The following is an 18,789-nucleotide window of genomic DNA, read 5'->3' on the forward strand; positions in this document are numbered from 1 at the left end:
TGGTAAAAGCTATCTATGCTAAGCCTCAGGCCATCATCATTCTAAATGGAGAAAAATTGAAGGTATTCCCTTTAAAATCTGGAACAAGAAAGGGATGCCCTCTCTCACCACTTCTATTCAACATAGTTCTTGAAACACTAGCCAGAGCAATTAGACAGATGAAAGAAATTAAAGGTATAAATATAGGAAAAGAAGAACTTAAATTAGCACTATTTACCAATGACATGATCATATACCTAGCAGACCAAAAACGTTCAACCAAGAATTTCTAGAACTAGTAAATAAATTCAGCAAAGTGGCAGGATATAAAATCAATACCAATAAATCAAAGGCATTCTGTATATCAGTGACAAATTCTCTGAAATGGAAATGAGGACATCTACTTCATTCACAATATCTTAAAAAAATACCTGGGAATCAACCTAACAAAAGAGGTGAAAGATCTATACAATGAAAGCTACAGAACCTGAAGTAAGAAATAGAAGAAGACCTTAGAAGATGGAAGGATTTACCTTGCTCATGGATTGGTAGAATTAATATTATTAAGATGGCCATATTACCAAAAGCACTTTACAGGTTCAATGCAATTCTCTTCAAAATCCCAATGATATTCCTTGCAGAAATAGAAAAAACAATTATGAAATTCATCTGGAATAATAAGAGACCCAGAATAGCTAAAGTAATTCTAAGCAGGAAGAGTGAAATTGGTGATATTGCGATTCCAGATTTTAAACTATACTATAGAGCAATAGTTACAAAAACAGCATGGTACTGGCACCAAAATAGGCTGACAGACCAATGGTACAGAATAGAGGTCCCAGAGACAAATCCACAAAATTACAACTACCTTATATTAGACAAAAGTGCTAAAAACATGCAATGGAGAAAGGATAGCATCTTCAACAACTGGTGCTGGGAGAACTGGAAATCCATATGCAACAAAATGAAATTGAATCCCTTTCTCTTACCATGCACAAAAGTCAACTCAAAATGGATCAAGGAGCTAGGAATCATACCAGAGACTCTGCATCTAATAGAAAATAAAGTTGGCCCTAATCTTCATCACGTGGGTGCAGGCCCCAAATTTCTTAATAAGACACCTATAGCACAACAGTTAAAACCAAAAATCAATAAATGGGACAAATTCAAACTAAAAAGTTTTTTTCTCAGCAAGAGAAATAATATATGAGGTGAATAGGGAGCCTATATCCTGGGAACAAATTTTTACCCCTCAAACATCAGATAGAGCTCTAATCTCTAGAGTATACAAAGAACTCAAAAAGTTAAACAACAAAAAAGCAAATAACTCAATCAACAAGTGGGCCAAGGATTTGAACAGAAACTTCTCAGAAGAGGATATACAATCAATTAATAAATACATGAAACAATGCTCACCATCTCTAGCAATCAGAGAAATGCAAATTAAAACTACTCTAAGATACCATCTCACTCCAATCAGAATGGCAGCCATTATGAAGTCAACAACAATAAGTGCTGGCGAGGATGCAGGGAAAAAGGTACACTCATACATTGCTGGTGGAACTGCAAATTGGTGCTGCCAATTTGGAAAGCAGTATGGAGATTCTTTAGAAAGCTGGGAATGGAACCACCATTTGACCCAGCTATTCCCCTTCTCGGACTATACCCAAAAGACCTAAAAAGAACATACTATAGGGACACAGCCACATCAATGTTTATAGCTGCACAGTTCACAATAGCTAGAATGTGGAACCAACCTAGATGTCCTTCATACATGAATGGATAAAAATGTGGCATTTATACACAATGGAATATTACTCAGCACTAAAAAATAACAAGATCATGGCATTTGCAGGCAAATGGATGGCATTAGAGCAGATTATGCTAAGTGAAGTTAGCCAATCCCTAAAAAACAAATGCCAAATGTCTTCTCTGATATAAGGGTGGTGACTCAAAATGGGATAGGGAGGAAGAGCATGAGAAGAAGACTACCACTAAATAGGGAAGAGAGGTGGGAGGGAAAAGGAGGGAGAAGGGGAGTTGCACAAGAGATGGAAGGAGAACCTCATTGTTATACAGAATACATATATGATGTTGTGAGGAGAAAAAGAAAAAAAAATGTGTCACATTAGATTAGATAGAGATAAAGGATGGGAGAGGAGGGGAGGAGTAGGGGGGATAGGAAGGGCAGCAGAATAGAATAGACAATATGATTGATGTATGTACATTCCATGTACGTATTATATGTCAAAATACATTCTGCTGTCATGTATACTAAAAAAAATAAAAATAAATCGTATGGTTAAAAAAAACAAAAAACAACAACAACAAAAAAACACACTTCAAAATCACTTAGAAGAGACAAAGAAGGTAACTGCATAGGGGTAAGTTGAACAAATCACCAAAAAATATATAATTATTTAATTATAAATTAAATACTATTTAATATAATTTAAATAATATCAAATATTATATATTATAATCATGATTATAAAGTAAATTATAATTATATAATATAATTTTACACATAATTGTATTATGCATATTTATAAGGTAAATTATAGATAATTATAACTATAATTATAGTTATAAATGCATATGCAATAGAACACAGAATTTTGTAAAAAAAAACTTACAGGATATAAAGGGAAAATAAACTGAATACAATGCTAGTGGTGTCCTAATATTTCATTTGCACTAATAGATTGGTCATCCAGACATGATAGCAACAAGCAAACATAAGATTTGATTATATTATACGTCAAGTGACATAACACCTACAGGGTATTCCACCCAACAGCTGGAGAATACACATTATTTTCATTTGCACATTGTACATGTTCTAAGATTCATTTTAAAGTTATATTTTAGGATATAAAGCAAGTTCTAACCAATGCAAAATAATGTAAATAATTTATTGCATTTTAATGGACTATAATATTAAAACTATAATATGATGAAGCTGGAAATCAACAGCAAGAGAAAATATATGAACACATAGATATTGAATAATACACATTTGAATAACAGTAGGTTATTAAAAATAAAAGTTGTCTGAATTTTAAAAATTCATAGATCAAATTAAAATAGTAACACAAAATATCACAACTTGTGGGATACAGTGAAAGCAGTAGTAAAAGTATCATTTGTAACTATGAGTGGATACATTAAAAAAATGGAGAACTTTCAAATAAATAACCTAATATTGCATCTCAATATCCTAAAAAAACAAGAGCAAATGAAACCTAAATTGTGTAGAAGGAAATAAATAATAAAAAAATCATAACTGAAATACAGGAGTAAGCCCAAAATAACAACATAAAAGATCAGTGAAAGAAAGAGTTTTTTCTTTCAAAAGATAGACAAAATTGGCTATCTTTAACAAAATTAGCCAAAGAACAGTGGGAAAATGCAAGCACGTAAAATTAGAGATGAAAAGGGGATATTAAAACAAATAGCACTGACATACAGGAAATCCCTAGAAAATATTTTGGAAATATTTTCCAAATAATTGTACATTTAAATCAAGTAGACAAATTCCTAGACATGTATAATCTACCAAAATTGAGCTGTGAGAATACAAATAACCTAAACAGATAATAATAAGAAATGAGATTCAAACAGTAACAAACTCTTCCAACAAAGAAAAGTTCAGGATGGAAGAAATTGCCTGCCACTTTAAAAAAAACTAAAACCAATGCTCTTTGAACAAGTCCATAAAACAGAAAGAGAAGACACTCTTCCAAACTCAATCTGTGAAGCCACCAAAATCTGATAAAGACAGGACAACAACTAAAAGGAAAATGTAGGCAAATATCCTTGGTGAATATAGATGCAAAATCCTGAATAAGATGCTTGCAAATAAAATTCAACACTTTGAAAATACATGAAATGAAAGAGAAAGAGAGAGGGGAAAAAATGACGGACATACATACATACAGACAGACAGACAGACAGACACACACACACACACACACACACACAGAGATAGAGGGTAGGGGATTAGAGGAAGAAATCAGTTCCTTGAAGGTCATTAGCAACACACTTAAAAGGCTGCTCCTCACTGAGCTAGGTAACTAAGAGAATTCACTGAAACTTAATACTGGACAGTGAAAGAAACCAGAGAGACACAGAAAGTCAGAAACTTTGAAAATAATATCAGAAATAATACATCAGAGAAACTTGGCTGGCAAAGGCCGCAGATGTGCTATTGAAGGGAAAGTGAAACACATGCAGATAGAGACAGGAAACCATGGTGGTTAAAAAACAAAAATTGTCCTTAAGAAATTCAGAGTCAGTGGGGGAGGTGGTTGAGTGAAAACCAGCCAAAATTGCTCTGCCCATGGGCAGAGAGTTCAGTGGGAACTAAAGTCACCTACATGGGAGTCATTTGTAGTTCTGCATGCCAGCAAACAGAGACAGAAGATTGGGAACTCATAGATGAAGTTGCCAGGGAACAGAGCACTTGCATATTATGACCCCCAGAATGAACCAGACTGACTGAAATAGGTGCAAAGAAAAAATTGCATCTGGAACACACAGGCTGCACAAATCAAGGAGAGAAATCTCCCTTTGTTGCTTGTGCTCCAAAAGAGCTACTGGGAAGATGCCAATAACAGCCACACAGGAGCATCTACACTTCAGGGCTGATTCCTGGTTGTTCATATTCATAGTGGTGAATGTGAAACCTGTGGAGGTTTAAGTCACTATACCCTAAAAAGTTGATTTTAATGGAGGCTTCTGAGACTCAGACATCCAGTAGTAACTAGTATCTCCCAGCAACAAGGGTTGTGGATCAAATATTGAATATCTACTATAGAGTGCCAAAGGTCAACCAAAATTAAACCCCAGCCACTGGAACTTTCAATTTACAATTCTGCCACACCCTCTAGAGGAATACTTTTGTCAGTACTGTCAAGTCTATTACACCCTATACTAGAAGATGGGAAGCTGAGAGCTATTAAAACAAAGTTTGGCTCCTAGCAGCAATGGCTAATAGGTAGGTGAGGAACACAAAGACCTAAACTTAACTTGATCTAAGGGTTTCAGAGCCCAAAAATAAATACAAAGAATGAAAATACATCTCTGGGTACAGTTATGATAACCTCAGTGGAAATAAGCCCTTCATTTTGTGTTTTTCTCTTTTTAATTTTTTTCTTATCTGTTCTTTCTCCATATTCCCCAAATCTTTTACTTTAAGAATTTTTTAACTTTAAATTTTTTAAAAATATTATTTCATTACATTTTATTATTTTTTACTTTTTTCCATTCTGTGAGATTTTCTTCTTTTTATTGTGTGTGCATATTTGTGTGTGTGTGTGTGTGTGTGTGTGTGTGTGTGTGTGTGTATGAGGGGTTTCTCACTGTGTGAATAGGATAAACACATACAATTACAAAATTCATATAATTTACTTTCACTTTAATTGTTTTCTTCTTCTGTTTATTATTTAACCATGGCAGGATATCATTATACATTTGAGTTGTTTTGATCTTTTGTCTGTTCGTATCTTGGCTTTTGTCCTTTTTGCACCATCAACACCTTTTTCACTCACTCATAGCTACATTTTCCTATTCCCTCTTCTCATTTTTTATTTCTTTCAATTAAGTTTTTAGTCCTCCTTATTTTTAGCATACAACTGTTACCTATCTCTTGCCTTTCTTGTGTTCACTTTTATAAATATTTCAAACTTTCTCTTGCCTTCTAAACAAACCCTTTGGATAGAACATTGCAATGCCATGTGCCCCAGATATTGAACATGGAGCTACAGGACTGGTTTGTCCAGCTTGATTTTCGTCTTTCTTTGGTCTTATGCCCAAAGTTTTGTGAATGAAAATGTTTACTCTGTACCATTATATATTGGGTACTTGTAAATTGTTTTTGATTTTATATATGCTCACAATGCATGATTGCCTTGAGTCTTAGAGAAGACTTAGGACTTGAACTTTGAGCAATTTCAGAACTGTTGAAATCATAGGAACTCTTGGGAATGGACTAAATGTATTTTGCATTGTCAGATGAGTGTAATCTTTTGAGGGCCTGGGGCCGAATGTTATGGTTTAGATGTTGTGTCCCCCAAAATCTGGCATGTGAGACAATGCAAGAAGGTTTGGAGGAGAAATGATTGGGTTATAGCCTTAACCTAATCAATGAGTAAATCCCTGATGGGATTAACTGAGTGGTAACTGGAGGTAGGTGGGGTGTGGCTGGAGGAGATGGTTCACTGGGGGCATGGCTTTGGGTATATGTTTTTTATCTGGAGAGTGGAGTCTCTTTCTCTGCTATCTGATCATCATGTGAGTGGCTTCCCTCTGCCACATTCTTCCATCATGTTGAACTGCCTCACCTTGAGCCCCTAGGAATTGGCTGTCTATGAAATGAGACCTCTGAAACTGTGAGACCCCAAATAAACTTTTCTTACCCTATAGTTGTTCTGGTCAGGTCCTTTAGTCACTGAAATGAAAAAGCTGACTAAAACACTTTCCTAACATGTTGTGCCTTCACTTAAGAAACTGTAATCCTATTATTTAATAGAATTATATAGTTTATGTAATTCCTACCCATTCATCTATTGTGATTATTCATACAGTGGATGACAACAGTAGTCACCTGTTATTTGATGCCTGATCTAAGTCACAGTTTTTTATTGTTGCTACTGATGTTAAATGCTAACCCCATGTCTCCTATATTGGTCATCATTAGTGTTATGAATGTAACACCTGACATTTATCTTAAGATTGTAGACCTGTTGCTAACATTAGTACTTTTTCTATTTAGGGAAAGCAACCAAGACACATCAAGTTCAAAGACTAGAGATCCTTCTGCCCAGCAATACTCAAAACTCAGCCAGGTAACCGCAAATCTCACCCTGAACACATTCTAGCCCCACCTGAGCCTCAAGAATACCTCAACAACTAGATCAGGGAGACAAAAACCTCCAAACCAATAACTATTTCCAAGGAGAAACAACCAGAAAGGGACTTTAGATTCTGGACATCTACTCATATGTCAAAAATAGAAAGTCCAAGAACAAAAAGACAACCATACACAGAAGGACATGCATACAAAAGAGGAAGGAGAATTCATTTCAATTGATGAACAGGTCTAAGACCTCTGAAAACATGAGAAAACAGGCAAACAAATCTCTCTGCAATTTCACAATACCTATACAAAGGATCTCACAGATATGGAAGTGGATTAAATTCCAGAGAAAAATGATAGAAAACTAATATTAAAATGTTCAATGAAATAAAAAGAGCTAAGGAAGGAATTAAGAGAGCAAATGAAGGAGGTGAAAGATCATTTCAATAAAGTAATAGAGATAATGAAAATAAATCAGAACTCCTGGAAATTAAAGGCACAATGAATTAGATAAAAAATTCACTCGAAAGTGTCATTGTATTGCATAGAAAATGGAATTTTAGGCCTTGACAGCAGAATTTCAGTCTTTGATTATGAAGTATATGAACTAGAATATTTAGTATATAATAAAGGGGAAAAAGATCATGATCAGAATGTACAAGAATTTTAGAACAGCACCAAGAGAAAAAAACCTGAGAGTCATATCGGAAAATGGACATACAGGCTAAAGAACATTTTCAATGAGATGGTAAAAGAATAAATTTGCCATACCATAAATGAGATAGATATCAACATACAAAAGGCATATATAGAACCCCAAATAGACAATTTCAGAAAATAACTTCTTCAAGATACATCATAATCAAAATGCCTATCATAGAAAGTAAGGAAAGAATATTAAATTATGCAAGAGAAAAATGTCAGGATATATTTAGAGACAAACCAATAAATCTCACTTCTGACTTATTAAATGAGACCCTAAAATCAAGGAGGTCCTGGAATGAGATAGTCCAAGTCCTAAATGAAAACAATTTCCAGTCAAGATTGATATATTCAGAAAAACTCTCTTTCAAAATCAGTGGGGAAATGAAAATTTCCATGACAAGGAGAAACTAAAAGAATTCATGACCAAGGAGCCAGCACTACAAAAAATACTCAAAGAGAAACTGCACACAGAGGAACCCAAAAACAAACTAAGAAAACTCCCAAATTGATGAGAGTCACAAGAAGAACAACCAACTAAATGAAATTCAAGAAAGAATGAAATATAGAAAATATTTGGATAAAGTAAATATGGCAAATATGACAAATATAGAAAGTATGGCAGGAAATTACAAACAGCTATTATAACACTCAATTCACTAATTAAAATATAGAGATTAGGTAAATGGACCCATAAGCAAGATCCACATATACATGGTTTACAAGAGACTTGTGTTAGGCAAAGACATCCACAGGCTAAGCTAAAAGGATGGGAAAGTATTTTATGCAAATAAACTCCCCCCAAAGCAACAGTAGTAATTTTCAGCTCTGACAAAGCAGATTTAAACCAAATATTAATCAGAAGAGACAAAGGCCACTCTATCCTGATAAAGTGAATAATCCAACAAGAAAATATAATTAGCCTGATGTGGTGACTCAGGAGGCTGAGACAGGAGGATCAGAAGTTCAAAGCCAGCCTTGGTAACTTAGCAAGGACCGGAGCAAATTAGGGAGCCTTTGTCTCAGAATAAAATTAAAATGGGAAGAAGACAGGAGAAGGAGGAATGGAGGTGGAGGAAGAAGTAATAATGATAGTAAATATATATTCCTCAAATGTCAGCCTGCCAAATTACATAAAAATATGCTCCTTGATATTAAATCTCAAATAGACCTCAGTATAATAATACTGGATGGTTTATTTGAATAGATCTTTATCACCTATAGACAGATTATAAGAAAATAAAATCAGTGAAGATATTTTCCAACTTAATACTATAAATCAAAAGCACTTGTACACATCTATAGAATATTTCCTCCCCCAAACAGCTGAACTTACCTTCTTCTCACAGCTCATGGAAGTTTTTCCCAAATATGACATATTCTAGGTCACAATGTAAGTCTTGGCAAGCACACAAAAAATTGATATAATCCCATGCATCCTCTTGGATCATAATGAATGAAATTAAAAAGCAACACTAAAAAAATAGCAGAAACCACATAAACCCATGGAAATTGAACAATACTCTTTTAAATGAAAAAAGGATCAAAAAAGAAATGAGAGAAGATATCAAAAGCTTCTCAAAAACAAATAAGAACTGAGATATAATGTATCAAAATTTCTGGGACAGTATAAAAGAAGTTCTAAGACAATTGATAGCATTGAGTGTCTACATTAAAAAAGTAGATCACAAATAAATACATTTACATTCCACCTTAAGGCCTTAGAAAAGAAAGGACAAACTAATCCCCAAGTCAATAAAATACAAGAAATAATTAAGATCAGAGAATATTAATGAAATTGAGAATAATAAAAAAAGTACACAAAATCACCACAATGAAGAGTTGGTTCTTTGAAAATATAAATAAGATTGATAAAGCCTTAGCCAAACTAACCAGAAGAAAGGGAAAGAAGACTGAAATAAACAAAATTAGAGATGAAAAGGAGAAATGACCACTGACACTTCTGAAATCCAGAGGGTCCTTTGAAACTATTTTGAAAATTTATACTCCAATAAACTAAAAAATCTAGAAGACATTGAAAAATTTCTAGATAATATGACCTGTCTAAATTGAACCAGGAAATATAGAAAACCTAAAAAGTCCAATATCCTATAATAAAATTGAAAGTGAAATCAAGAGCCTTCCAACAAAGAAAAGCCCATGATTGGATGAATTCTCAGCTCAGTTTTACAAGCCCTGTAAAGAAGAACTAACACCAGTCTCTCAAATTAATCCATTGAAATTGAAATTGAAAGGGAATAAACACTTCTAAATATATTTTATGTAGTCAGTAAAACCCTGATTCCCAAACTAGACAAAGATGCATTGAGAAAGACAATTACAGGCTGATATCCCTGATGAACATAGACATTAATGAAATATTAGTAAATTACTTTCAAAAACATCAAGAAGATAATACATTATGGTAAAGTGGATTTCATCCAAGGCATACAAGGTGGTTTGACATATACAAATTAATGAATGTAACTCACTACTTAAATACAATTAAGGAAAAGAACAGTATGATTATCTCAATAGATGCAGAAAAGGCCTTTGACAAAATTCAATACCCATTCATGTTAAAAACACTTGAACAACTAGGAATAGAGAAAACTTACCTCAACGTTATAAAGATTGTATATGACAAACCCAAAGTCAGCATCATACTGAAAGGGGAAAAACTGAAAATATTTCCTCTAAAATTAGGAATAAGACAAGGATTTCCAATCTCACCACTTCTATTTAATATAAAACTCTAATTCTAGCCAAAGCATTTGGGCAAGAGAAGGAAATTAAAAGAACACAAATAGAAAAAGAGGAAATCATAATATCTATTTTTTGATGACATTATCCTTTATATAGAAGACCCATAAGACTCCATGAGAGACTTCTAAAGCTGAAAAAGAAATTCAGCAAAATAGCAGGATACAAGATCAACATCCATAAATCCATATTTTTCTATAATCTGACTCTGATATATATATTCTGATAAAGAATATATAAAGTACTGAAAAAAGTCCACACAAAACAAAACAAAAACCCCAACAAATAACTCAATCAATAAATACACAAAATAACAAAACAGAAATTTTTCAAAATAAGAAACACAGATGGCAAACAAATGTATAAAATAATGTTTAATATCTCTAGCAATAAGGGAAATGCAAATTAAAACTACACTACATTTTGTATCACTCTATTCAGTTTGGCAATTATTCATAACACAAATAATAATAAATGCTGGAGAAGATGTGGAAAAATAGTACACTCATACATTTTTGGTTCAGCTGCAAAACAGTACCACTCCTCTGGAAAACAATATGGAGATTCCTCAAAACATTAGGAATGGAACCACCGTATGACTATCCCACTCTTTGGTATTTATCCAGAAGAAATAATATTAGCATAATATAGTGACAAAGTACTTTATTGTTTATAGAAGCACAATTCACAATAACAAATTATGAAATCAGCCCATATATTCATCAGTAGAAGAATGGATTAAGAAAATGTGATACATACATACATGCAAGGGTTCTGTGTTTGGGATTCTGGTCTCTGATAGCTTCATGACTATGCATACTTGGTGGCTAAGGAAGTTTCTGTGTAAAGGCACAGAATACCTGGCTTCTAGGAAATGCCTGGCTGTTGTAGCAATGCCTGGCATGAGAAGGCTCTGTATTAGAGTCTTATCAGCCCTGACCTTGATCTTAGGCACACAGCCCTGGGAATTAAACTCTCTTGTTGAACAACCACAATGTTTCGCCAAACTCCAGTGCTCCTGGACTTGCCTGCTAACAGTAATTTTAAACAATGGTCTTTCTTTAGAGCTACACAAAACTCCTAACATTTCACATTGCAACCATAATATATAACTGAGAAATAAGCTTCTTGGCTGTACTCCAAATTCCCTGCATTGCAGGAATTGATTCTCTTGAACTGCCTTAGCCAACCTTGCTTCACCACTCTTTCCCCAAACTTGGGCAACTGGATAGGGAGCTCCACCTTCTAAGAAGCAGGATAGAAAAGCTAGCATAAGACTTGACTTGAGCTCAGTTCTGGGCCCACTATGGCAAGAGCTCACACACAGAGTTTTCAGACCTAGCAGAGCTAAGGGTAGAGATTTATTCATCAATAGGATGGATCTATGTTTTGGCCTACATCAGAACAAATTGTAGGGATACACCTGGATACACCTCTGAGATTGTGCAGGTACTTGTGGCTGTGAGACTGAGATGGAACCCAGGTTAGTGGTAACCTTGATGGTCAAAGAACTGCCATTACCAACACTACACTACTACTGGGCAGCAGAATTTTGAGCAAGCCTCCATTTTCTGGCTGTAGGGAAGCATATTAATCACAGGAGTTTGCTTTGGAACCCAGTATCAGACAGGTAAAATATAATACTGGACAGATCCTAACAGTACCTCATCCGAGGCCAGTGTCCCTGAATTGAGAAGAGACACATGGCTCCAGTCTATTGGACTTTTATTCCAGCCAGCATCCCCTGTGACAGGTTGTAGCAGTCATAGGCCATGAATCCACCTTGGCAGTACACACCTCATCCACTCATAGCAGTACTGTTCTAAGTTCTTCCCCAGTGTTGGCTGTGGCCTCACCATGTGAAATAGCATTGCAGCATTAGTGGCCACAGGACTTCCCATCTCTTTCCTCTGCCAACTTCAGACAGAACAACATGAAGAGAATAACTACTTTCTTGGGAAGTAAAAGGGAGATGGGCACCATCTATGGTTAAGAGTCTGAAGCTGGTCCCTCCACAGTGTTTCTGCCCAGAGCCTGGTGGAATACCAGAGTACCTGAATGCAGACCAGTGACCCTGGATAAGGCATATGGATCTACCCATCTCAGGGAGAGTTTCTGGGGGATGGACTACCTTTTTAGATTCTCCCATTTCCCCAGTTCATGTGGAAACACACACCTAGTATAAAATTGGGAAAAACCAGGCCTGTTCTCTCTAGTGTTTCTTTGTTCATTATTGAACAAAGAAATCATGGGCTAAATTAGAATCCAGTACTAAAATAACAGAAATTTCCACAAGCTCAGAGGAAATATGCAATCTGCTTAGTTAGCACTTGTGTACACTACATGTATGTATGGTAATGTCACATCAAATGCCATTAATAGGTATAATTAATATGTATATAAAGAACTTATTTTAAAATTCAGGTTAGAAAGACTGAAATAAAAACCTAATCCTTCAATATGCAAGTGATGTGACACACCATCAAGGATCAAGAACTTCCCACGATTTGCATTTCTCTAATTACTAGATATGTTGAACATTTTTTTCATATATTTGTTGATTGATTGTATATCTTATGAGAAGTGTTGATTGGGTTGTTCATTTTCTTGAAGTTAAGATTTTGTGTTCTTTATATATTCTGGAGATTTGTGCTCTATCTGACGTGCATATGGTAAAAATTTGCTCACAAAACACAGGCTCTCTCTTCACCTCATTTATTGCTTCTTTTGCTGAAAAGAAGCTTTTTAATTTGAATCCATTTATTCATTCTTGATTTTATTTCTTGCACTTTAGGAATCTTATTAAGGAAGTCTGGGCCTAATCTGACATGGTGAAGATTTGGGCCTACTTTTTCCTCTATTAAGTTCAGGGTCTCTGGTCTAATTCCTAGGTTCTTGATCCACTTTAAGGTGAATTTTATGCCTGGTGAGACATAGAGGTTTAGTTTAAGTTTGCAGAATATGGATTTCCTCTTCACCATTTGTTGAAGAGGCTATCTTTTTTCCAATGTATGTTTTTGGCACCTTTGTCTAATATGAGATAATTGTATTTATATGGGTTTATCTCTGTGTCTTCTATTCTATAAACTACTCTAATATTTCATCTTACGCCAGTCACAATGGCAGTTATCAAGAATACAACAACAATAAGTGTTGGTGAGGATGTGGGAGAAAAGGCACATTCATACTTTGCTGGTGGGACTGCAAATTGGTGCAGCCAATCTGGAAAGCAGTATAGACATTCCTTAGAAAACTTGGAATGAAACCACCATTTGACCATGTTATCCCACTCCTGGGTCTATACCCAAAGGACTTAAAGTTAACGTACTATAGTAAAGCAGCCATCTCAATGTTTATAGGAGCTCAATTCACAATAGCTAAACTGTGGAAACAGCCTAGATGTCCATCAATATACGAATGGATAAAGAAACTGGTATGTATACACAAAGAAATATTGTTCAGCATTAAAAGAGAGTAAAATTATGTCATTTTTAGGTAATTGGATGGAGTTGGAGAGTATCATGCTAAATGAAGAAAACGAATCCCAAAAAACCAAAGGCAGAATATTCTCTCTGATAAGTGGATACTAATCCATAATTGGGGGGGGGGGCAAGGGAAAAATGGAGTAACTTTGATTGGGCAAAGGGGAAGGAGAAGAAGAGGGTATTGGGGCAAGAAAGATGGTGGAATGAGATGGATATCATTAATATAGGTACTTGAATGACTGCACATATGGTGCAACGCTACCTCATGTACAATCAGAGAAATGAAAAGTTGTGCTGCAATTGTATACAATGAGTCACAATGCATTCTGCTGTTTTAGATACCTAATTAAAATAAATAAATAAATTTAATAAATAAATTAATTAATTAATTAAAGGTGGAAAAAATGAAGTAGAGACTAAAATATCAACACAACTAGGAGCTGGTTCTTTATAAATACTTAAAAAATTGGCAGCTAGACTAACAGAGTTGTGGGGAGAGGTGTGTTAAATAAAATCAGAGACTAAAAGGTAGACATTACTACTGAAACCTAAGAAAAAGAAAGGATCATTAGAGATTATTATGAAAACTATATGCTAACAAATTTGATAACCTAGAAGAAATGGACAAATTCTTCAACACATACACCTTACCAATATTGATTCATGAAGACATAGGATACACGATGTTACCCAATAATGAGTAATGAGTTAATTATTAATAAAAAAAACTCCCATTAAAGAAAATCCTAGGGGCATATGACTTCAATACTTCAATAACTGAGTTATCCCCAAATGTTTAAAGAATTAATGAGAATGCTGTTAAAATCATTTCAAAAAATAGACAAGGTAATTCTTCCAAAGTCATTCTCAGAGGCCAGAATTCCCTCATATGAACAATAGACAAGGACACACACAAAAAGAGAAAAGCTATAGGCCCAAAACCTTTGATACGTATAAATGTTAAAATCTTATTAGCAAACTTAACAGCACCATAAAAAGATTAGTACTATGATCAAATGGGATTTATCCTGGGGATACAAATATGTTTCAGCAAGCCCAAGACTGTAAATATGATACAACACATCAACAGAATAAAAAACAAAAATCATATGATATTAAAATTATATATAGCAAACACAACAAAGGTCTTGAATAAAATTTAGCATCTCTTTACACTAAAAAATCGGAATAAATTAGGAATAGAAGAAACATCCTTCAAAATAATAAAGGCTATTCATAATATGCCAACAGGTAAAATGTTACTGAATGGGAGAACTCAAAATCCTTCTTCCTAAGATCTGGAACAAACAAATTTGTGCTGAAATCCTAGCTGGAACAGCCAGGTAAGAGAAAATAATTGAAGGGAATCCAAATTGCAAAAGATGGTGTCAAATTGTTACTGTTTGCATATCACAAGATCTTATACAGAAAACCCCAAAGATTCCATCATCACATAGCAACAATTAAAATTAGAAAATGAATTCAACAAGTTTGCAGGATAAACAATCATTATACAAAAATTTGTAGTCTTGTGGTTTGCAAATAGTGAAATATCTGAAACCTAATCAAGAATCGATTCCATTTATAATAGCTAAGAAAAACACTTAGGAATAAATTATACTAAAGAAGGAGAAGATTTGTAAATAAAAACTATAAAACATTAATGAAAGATTTTGAAGAAGACATATACAAAAACACAAAGTGGAAAGTCATGCCATGTTTATGGATCAAGAGTCAACATTGTTAAAATGTCCATGCTATTTGAAGCAATCTAGAGACTTAAGCTAACCCTTGTCAAAAATGCCAAATTTATTCTTCACAGATATAGGAAAAACAATTTTAAAATGTATATAGAATAACAGCAACAAAAAAATACCATGAATAGGCAAAACCGTTTTAAGCAAAAGGACAAAAGCAGGACTCGTTTCTGTACTCGACTTCTAAATGCACTAATAAGCTGTAGTAATCAAAAAAGGATGCTATTGGCATAAAAACAGAAATAGAACAACAGGATAGAATACATAGCCCAGAAGTAATTTTATACATCCACAGTCAACTGACGTTGGGTACAGATGCTAAGAACATGCATTGAAGGAAGGACAGTCTTTTCAATGAACAGTGATGGGAATACTAGATATCCTCATTCAAAAGTATAAAACTAGATCTTTACCTTTCAAAAGATACAAAAAAATCATCTTAAAATGTATTAAAGACCTAAATACAAGATGTGAAACTACTACAAAAAGTAGGAGAAATTCTTCAGGATACTGGAAATGGGTAAGAAGCTTTGGGACAAGACATGAAAAGAACAGGAAACGAAATAAAAAATAGACACATGAAATTTACAGCAAAGCTAAAGTCTTCCACATAGTAAAGGAAACACTCAACCGAATGAAGATACAATCTACATAATGGGAGAAAATATTTTTTAAAATATATATATGAAAACTGGTTAATATCCTGAACATTTTAAAAAACCTAAAAAGAGGTATAAAAAATATAGCCTGATAAAATATGACTTGTAGAACTAAACAAATACTTTTCAAAATATATACAATGGAACACAAGACATATGAAAATATGCTCACCATCACTAATCTTCAAGGAAAAACAAACCAAATGGCAATGAAACATTGCTTACTCTAGTAAGAATGGTAAATATACAAAAACTAACAAATGTGAGGATGTGAAAAATGTGGTGTATATGCACAATAGAATATTATTTAGCACCCAAAGCACAAAATCCTGCTATTTGCAAGAACATAGATGCAAGTAGACTTCATGGTTTAATGAAACAGGTGGAGTACAGAAGGATAAGTGCCAAGTGAGCTCTCTGAGATGAGCACTATAAAAAAGTCGATCTCACTGAAACGAAGAGTAGGGTAGATGCAGCTGGAGAGACTGGAGGCATGGGGGAGAGAGGTGACGATGGGGAGAGGCTGATGAAGGGCTCCAGGTTAAGTAGCTAGATAGAGAAAGAATTCTGTTATGCTCTTGAATGGCAGGGTGACTATCGATAATGTTAATGTGCTAGATATTTCAAAAAGCTCCAATTATGGATTTTGAAAGATTTCACCACAAAGAAATTATACATACTTGAGGACATAGATATGTTTAATCTGATTTAAGCACTGCACTATATATACGTAGAATAAATCACCTGGTATCCCATAATTATGTGTACATTTTATGTTTTTATATATCTGTTAAAAATCACTATCATACCAAATTTATAACCAAATTGAATTATTGTTTAAAACCTCCCCATAAAAAAATCTCCAGGGCCAGAATTTTTTTTCAGTGGTGAATTATACTTCACAGGAAAATTATAGGACTTCTAGATTTTGTTTTGCTTCTCAGAAAAGAAAAAAAACACTTTATAATATATTTTATGATGTCAATAAGACATAGTGTCAAAATCAAGGTGATAGAAGAAAATAAATTAACTGTAAAACAACATTTTTCATGAATATAGACACAAGAATCTTCAGCAAAAAACAGCAAGTCATACTTAACAATATAGAAACAGCATAATGCACCAGCACCAGATGGGTTTACCCAGGAATGCAATGTTGATTATATTAAAAAGTAAATAAAAATATTTAACCAGATTAGTAGAATAAATGAAAACAGTACATGATTATTTAAGTAGATGGAGAGAAAACATTTGGAAAATTTCAATATTCCTTTATAATAAAAATTCTCAGGAGAGTAGGAATAAGCGAGAATCTCATTAAGCTACAATAACAGTCTCTCTTAAAAATTCCATTCTTTGTGTTGGAGGCCCAAAAAAGGCAAGAAAAAGAAAGAAAAGGTATATAGCTTATGGAATATAAACTAAATCTGTGTTTATTCTCAGACAATATGATTGTGTACGTGAAACTAGGAATCTGCAAATATCTGCTAGTACTTATAAAGCTTCAAGACATGAGCACAATCTAAAATTTAAAACATCTTATTATATCAACAAAAATCAGAAAGCTTAATAATCTTTTTTGAAAGAAGTACTTATTTCAAGATCTGCTATAAATCTACCATATTGAAACAGTATAGTACTGGCCTAAGAATAATCATATAGGTCACTGGAACTTAACAGGAGCCTAGAATCAGACTCTCTTGTTATGCTTCCCTTCCTGAGTGAAAAATAAGAATAACTAACGGGGTCACAAAAGGTACTGAAGACCATTAGTAACTAGGGGAGAGCAGTTTAGATTCACAGAGAATTAAATGTATTCACAAGAATTTCTAAAAGAGTAAATAGTAAGTTTTAGAGAGGATTTGTAATAATGGGAACAGTAGTATTAACTTTGGAAACCTCCATCTGTTACTTAAAAAAATATATTGACAATATGATGTGACAATTTCAATAATACTCCAATGCAGTGAGAGGTATGACATGAATATTCTTCACATTTTTATTAATAATAATTAAACTAGGATGTCACTCAGTTGTTCCATAGTAGGTGAATGGATACACAAACTGAGATATATCCATGAAATGAAAAGATGTTATATAATAAAATGAATAAAGTATTTTAAAATAAATGTTATTGTGTATACTTAATGTATATCACATGATGCCATGGTAAATTATATATGTATATAGATATGTATACACACATGTATATTTACTGTAGTGAAGCAAAATATCATAAACAACAAACCACATACTTACCCAGATTTAGTTTTGTTCCCTCGACCTCCGTTGGCAAGAGCAACTAAAATCTACTCATTTGGCATGAATCCATGAAATAGCACAATTTTATTATCTATAGTTCTCATGTTGTATGTTTGAGCTCTAGACTTGGTCATGTTACCTACCTGCTATTTTGTATCCTCTCACCTACATTTCAACATTTTTCCCCCTCACATCCCATGCCTAAATACTATATTGATCCGTATCTATGTGTATTTGATTTTTTTAGATTCCACATATTAGAGAGTTATTGTAATCTTTTTCTTTCCCTATCTGGCTTATTTCATTTAGCATAATGTCCTCGA

General features: G+C 33.9%; 1 protein-coding gene across 1 annotated transcript in view; it reads right to left on the reverse strand.

Moving 5' to 3' along the window:
• LOC143398295 (uncharacterized) overlaps nucleotides 1-18,789 on the reverse strand; it is a 326,595-nt gene that overhangs the window by 94,923 nt on the left and 212,883 nt on the right. The window contains 1 exon segment of the mRNA XM_077109254.1: nucleotides 3,703-3,718. Within this exon segment, the coding sequence (XP_076965369.1) occupies nucleotides 3,703-3,718 (16 nt within the window).

The sequence above is a fragment of the Callospermophilus lateralis genome, chromosome 4, assembly GCF_048772815.1.
Source record: "Callospermophilus lateralis isolate mCalLat2 chromosome 4, mCalLat2.hap1, whole genome shotgun sequence".
NCBI lineage: Eukaryota > Metazoa > Chordata > Mammalia > Rodentia > Sciuridae > Callospermophilus > Callospermophilus lateralis.